General features: G+C 49.5%; 1 protein-coding gene and 1 pseudogene across 1 annotated transcript in view; both read left to right on the forward strand.

The window, feature by feature from the left end:
• The window catches only part of DNAH10 (dynein axonemal heavy chain 10), a 38,758-nt gene that overhangs the window by 2,133 nt on the left and 30,625 nt on the right, over nt 1-6,000 (forward strand). Inside the window, exons 3-8 of the mRNA XM_066610001.1 lie at nt 65-210; nt 580-688; nt 1,792-1,907; nt 2,999-3,215; nt 4,722-4,879; nt 5,906-6,000. The exon at nt 5,906-6,000 is cut by the window's right edge and continues 136 nt beyond it. Coding sequence (XP_066466098.1) covers nt 65-210; nt 580-688; nt 1,792-1,907; nt 2,999-3,215; nt 4,722-4,879; nt 5,906-6,000 — 841 coding nt within the window. The remainder of the gene's footprint in view (nt 1-64; nt 211-579; nt 689-1,791; nt 1,908-2,998; nt 3,216-4,721; nt 4,880-5,905) is intronic.
• Nucleotides 1,462-1,584, forward strand: LOC136634687 (5S ribosomal RNA; annotated as a pseudogene).

Here is a 6,000-nt window from a genome sequence, read left to right on the forward strand (position 1 = left end):
GCAGCAGAAGCTTGGTCCCAGGTTTCCAGCAGCTTGCAAGGGACTCTGTATATTCCTTTATTAGAGAGAGACCGGAAAAAGAGATCATCATCGTCTGAAATGGGAGAAAAACCCACGGCTGACCCTGTGTCTGTGATCTCTGTTGCATCAGGCATGAGTGCCATTGAGCAGGAACTGGGCATGGAGTCGAAGCGGGTTCGGACGTTTAAAGTAAGTCTTACCGTCATCCCTACTGATGCAATCTAGAAATGCTGGAGATCAATCCAGAGTGGTGGATCCTTCCTCCCATTTGGCAGGCCTGTGCAAATGTGAGGGGGTTTCCTCCTCAGTCCCAGGCTTGCCTGTTGCACAGTGGCGGGACTCAAGAAAAGCTCTGCTTTGGTGTTTGGCCATCCTTAAAGTGCTTTCTTCAGCATTCTGATCATTCCCAGGCTGGCCCGTTGGGAAAGGCTGAGGTTTTACTTGGTGGGAGTGGGCTTCCAGCCTCCCGGGGGGGGGGAAGTTTCCCTCATTATCACTCCCTGAGTTATGGTGCGTGCATGCTATAGAAATGATTTGACCTTCATTTGTCCATTTCAGAAAATGATCAAGCAGGAAGTTTATAACCTGTACTACCACCTGGCCTTGGATGACATCCCCGAAGACTTTCTAGAGAACGACGCTGTGTTCTTTCTCCGTGACACCACAGGTATTTTGGGCAGGCAACTTAAGCAGCAACTGTTACCCTGCAGATGCCTGATCTTCTGATCTCGGAAGCTAAGCAGGGTCAGGCCTGGTTAGTACTTGGATGGGAGACCGCCTGGGAATAACGGGTGCTATAGGCTTACACCATAGTCTTTCTAGGCAGAAGGTTGCCAACCATCTCCCTATACTGAACACTATCTCCTGATCTTGTCTGATCTCGGAAGCTAAGCAGAGTCAGGCCTGGTTAGTACTTGGATGGGAGACCGCCTGGGAATAACGGGTGCTGTAGGCTTACACCATAGTCTTTCTAGACAGAAGGTTGCCAACCATCTCCCTATACTGAACACTATCTCCTGATCTTGTCTGATCTCGGAAGCTAAGCAGAGTCAGGCCTGGTTAGTACTTGGATGGGAGACCGCCTGGGAATAACGGGTGCTGTAGGCTTACACCATAGTCTTTCTAGACAGAAGGTTGCCAACCATCTCCCTATACTGAACACTATCTCCTGATCTTGTCTGATCTCGGAAGCTAAGCAGAGTCAGGCCTGGTTAGTACTTGGATGGGAGACCGCCTGGGAATAACGGGTGCTGTAGGCTTACACCATAGTCTTTCTAGACAGAAGGTTGCCAACCATCTCCCTATACTGAACACTATCTCCTGATCTTGTCTGATCTCGGAAGCTAAGCAGAGTCAGGCCTGGTTAGTACTTGGATGGGAGACTGCCTGGGAATACCGGGTGCTGTAGGCTTACACCATAGTCTTTCCAGACTGAAGGTTGCCAACCATCTCCCTATACTGAACACTATCTCCCGATCCTGTCTGATCTCGGAAGCTAAGCAGGGTCAGGCCTGGTTAGTACTTGGATGGGAGACCGCCTGGGAACACCGGGTGCTGTAGGCTTACACCATAGTCTTTCGAGACTGAAGGTTGCCAACCATTAATGGGGTATTTTGATTGACAGACATTTGGGCTGAGAGTGGACTTGGCTGTTTCGAGATGGGTCCCCTCACGTTTCCCCTGTGATGCTCAAGCCCTAAAACCTGCCAGCAGCATTGCTTTTAAAACACCTTCTAAACACCTTGTGTGTCCGCCCCCCCCCCCGCTTAGAAACCGTCAGTGAACCAAATGACTTGACAGAAGCAGATGACGTCCTTCCTGAATTGCTGGAGTATGGCATGCTGAATAGCAGTACGCTGGTGTTGCTGAAGCAGATGATCTCACTGGTGAGCGTTTGGAGTTTATTTTTCCCCTGTCCAAAGCAATTTCTTCAGAGACTTCGACGCTGTGAGGTCAGGATCACCAAAGCCTCGGATGTTTCCAGCACAAGATGCTTGTGAGCATGAAGACCCCCCCCCAAAGGCTGGGCGCTGCCTCGAGCAGGTTCAAGTGCCGATTGCACCTCCTTGCCCAGACTCCTGAAGCTGCCCCACTGAGTCTGCCCATTGGTCTGCTGTCCCAGAGCAGTGGTTCTCAAACCTTTCAGCGCCAGGACCCACTTTTTAGAATGGCAATCTGCCGGGACCCACCGGAAGTTATGTCATTAACCTGGAAGTGATGTTGTGGCTGGACGTGACATCATCAAGCAGGAAAATTTTAAACCCCCCCCCACAACAAATCAAATCAATAAATTAATGAAGTAAATAAAAATTTTACAAAAGGTATGCATTTAAACGTTTATTTAAAATAAAAAAGAATCCTCCTAGCCCACCCAAGCAGTTACTGATCTGTTTTTAAAAAAAATCCCCAGACATCCCAAAGGCTGCATTCCTGTCCACACTTACCTGGGAGTAAGCCCCACTGACTTTCATTGTTCAAAGCCTATACATAGTAGCCTGTTAAAAGTACAGATCTGTTACATTTCCCCAAACACAGTCACAGACCATGGCAGCATGGAATTTAATATATTAAAAATAAAACGCACACTGAAACGAAAGGAGACCCACCTGAAATTTGCTCACGGCCCACCTGGTGGGTTCCAAACCACAGTTTGAGAAACGCTGTTCTGAAGGGATGTTTGTCTTCCTCTCTCACAGTACTAGACGCTAGGGTCATCCTGTGAAATGAACTGAAATAGGATTGGGCAAATTCATGGAGGATGCATCCATTGGAGTCAGTCATGGTGGCTGTGTGCTCTCTCTCCTGCTGGTGGGCTTCTTGGAAGCAACTGCTCATCCACTGTGGGAAAGAGGGTGCCGGACTAGATAGGTTTCTGGCCTGATCCACCGCACCTCTCCACGTGAACTTCATGATCGTTTTTGAAACAGTCCTTTGAAATGCCTTTCCTAACGATCTCGGAACTGCTTCTGGATTCCAGGTCTTCCTGCCGACGATGAGTCATAACCCGTACGATGCGGACGAGTCTCCCATTCACCCAGACTCTGAGAAAGCAGAGGGTGAAGACTCCCAGCTTGCAGCCCCGCCGAGAAGCAAGGCGGTTCAGCTGGGCAGCTGCCTCATCCTCAGGAACGAGTTGTTAATGAACATGCAAAAGTTCTTGAACCACATTCAGAGAACCATCCAGCAGATCGAAGGCAAGTCTCAGACTGATTTCACAGGTGCCTCCGCTTCCCCTCCCCCACTGTTATTAAAATTGGCCTCTCTCTTTTCATTTGTCTTTCCTGTACAGAAGTAGGATGGAGAAATCTTTTCAGTCTCACCAAAGCAGATTTCCTTGCCCCCTTTCCCCGTCTTTATTCTTCAAAACAGCAGGCAACTGGCAGGCTGCCCATAAACCCATTTTTTTTTCCAGATGGTTTTATTGCAACTATTATTCTATATACAATTCATAGAACCCTCAATTTCTCCAGATGTCTCCCTTTCAATGTGTGGTCATCATCCTGGTTGCACCTTATAAGCCTTTGCAGGCAGCCGGTTCTCAGGATTTTATCTGTCTCTTGTCAGCTGACTTTATCACATTTTAATCACACTTCACATTCCTCTACATCAGTGGTTCCCAACCTGGGGAACATGTACCCCCAGGGTTACTTACCAAGACCTTTAGAAGTAAGAACATAAGAACAGCCCCACTGGATCAGGCCATAGGCCCATCTAGTCCAAGCTTCCTGTATCTCTCAGCGGCCCACCAAATGCCCCAGGAAGCACACCAGGTAACAAGAGACCTGCATCCTGGTGCCCTCCCTTGCATCTGACATAGCCCATTTCTAAAATCAGGAGGTTGCACATACACATCATGGCTTGTAACCCGTAATGGATTTTTCCTCCAGAAACTTGTCCAATTCCCTTTTAAAGGGGTCCAGGCCAGATGCCATCACCACATCCTGTGGTAAGGAGTTCCACAGACCGACCACACGCTGAGTAAAGAAATATTTTCTTTTGTCTGTCCTAACTCTCCAAACACTCAATTTGGGTGGATGTCCCCTGGTTCTGGTGTTATGTGAGAGTGTAAAGAGCATCTTTCTATCCACTCTGTCCATCCCCTGCATAATTTTGTATGTCTCAATCATGTCCCCCCTCAGGCGTCTCTTTTCTAGGCTGAAGAGGCCCAAACGCCATAGCCTTTCCTCATAAGGAAGGCGCCCCAGCCCAGTAAGTGCTTGAAAAAGAACTGAATAATGGTGGTAAATGGCAGGTCTGTATTAGAATGCCTTGTGAGGCTAATATAAGGGGTGCAATTTATGGAAATGGACTGCCAAGGGGATGCAAGTGAAAAAATTTTGGGAACCACTGTTCTACATGCTCCTTCAGTGACTATTGGTCTCCCATCCAAGGCCAATCTAAGGCTGATCCTGCTTAGCATCCAAGGAAGGGCAACAGCTCAAACTTCAGACCACATCTCCTGTCCCAGCTACCCACACAGTCCAACCTAACATTCTATCTCCCCACCACCTTGGTACTGCTTTCCCTGGAATGCACTGCAGACCTTGTCTGCAAATCTTACTTCTCTGGTGACCACAAGTATCTTTGTATACATCAGAACACCTCAGCTGTGAAGAAAATGACGCTAAGACCAATTCCACAACACGAAGAAAAATTGTGAGGAGCAGATCACTGAAGCCAACCACATTTTTGCCCAACAGGGGAAATTAAGCTAGAGATGCCCATTGTCAACTTAGACGGTGATGTGAATTACCTTGCCGCTGACCGAGATGTGATTGACATGCTGGAGCTTACGGCCACCAATTGGCTCACGTTGATCTCCTCGGTGGATGAGGGGCTACAGAAGAAGGTCCCCCAGGTAATGCTGTTACGGGAAGGGATATTGTTTTCCACATCATCTTCCTCCTATAAGGAACATCGACCGGGTTACTTTGCTTTGGGAGAAGAGACCATTGGAGTTTGCAGTGGTCTGTTTGAGCAGTCAGTTGTGGGTTGTAATCATTTGTGAAAATAGGGTTTGGGCAAGCCTGATGGGAGCTGGGTTGTGAGAAGGCTTTTCTTGCGTCTGTCCTGAACCCACAGCCAAAGTTCTTGCGTTTTGAGAAAGAAAATCCGCTCTCCAGCCCTTCTCTCTACACCATTCACGTTCTTCTCGATCACTGTCCACTTCTGGATGTGCCCCACCAATTCAGGGTCTCCAGCTGCCTCAGCACAACCCTGGTGGGGGAGCAGCCACTGGCACTGTACAGCTCATGCATGGCCCTATGTTCTGTCCTCCCACTGTGCCCTGACACAAGGTTGGTGGCTCCTTGCAGGATGAGGGCCTCCCCACTTTGGGGCAATGCTGGTCATTGACCACAGGGCTGGACATGGGGGAGAGATGGTCCAGGGCTTCATAAGGCACTCAGGGCAGGTGACTGGTATTGAGAGGCATCTGGACAGGCTACCTGCGAGCTGCTCAGCTACTCCCTTGGGCTTGGGTAAGCCTAGGGAAGGAAACAGGAGGAGGAGGTTGAAGCAGCCCCATCTCGCTGAACCCTGGTTGGGGATCCAGGCTGCTGGGCCCAGCACCCCCTTTTCCCTTGGGCCAGGAAGGACTTGCACACCAGCAGAGCACGCCCCTCTCGTAGAAACCCCACCTGAGAAACTTACCGTTGTGTTCCTCCAATCACCTTGTTTCTCAGTGAAAAAGCCCCAGATGCTCCATGGTTTTGAGCATACGGCTGTCCCCTTTTGAGCTCCGGGATCCCCTTTTCAGTATGGGCCAATCAGTTGCAAGGCATTGGCTTGTGAGAAGAAAACTGTCATGCTGAACAGGGGCGGTGTGGTGCTTGCCTTTGTCCTGACTGCCCTTGTGGCCCATCCTGTTTCCTCTCGCCTTCAGGGGAACGGCCCGCTGGCTGAAATTGACTTGTGGCGTGAGAGGAACGCCACCTTGAGCGCCCTCACCGAGCAGCTCAAACTGCCGACAGTCAAAAA

The sequence above is a fragment of the Tiliqua scincoides genome, chromosome 14 (genome assembly GCF_035046505.1).
Source record: "Tiliqua scincoides isolate rTilSci1 chromosome 14, rTilSci1.hap2, whole genome shotgun sequence".
In the NCBI taxonomy this organism is placed as follows: Eukaryota; Metazoa; Chordata; class Lepidosauria; order Squamata; family Scincidae; genus Tiliqua; species Tiliqua scincoides.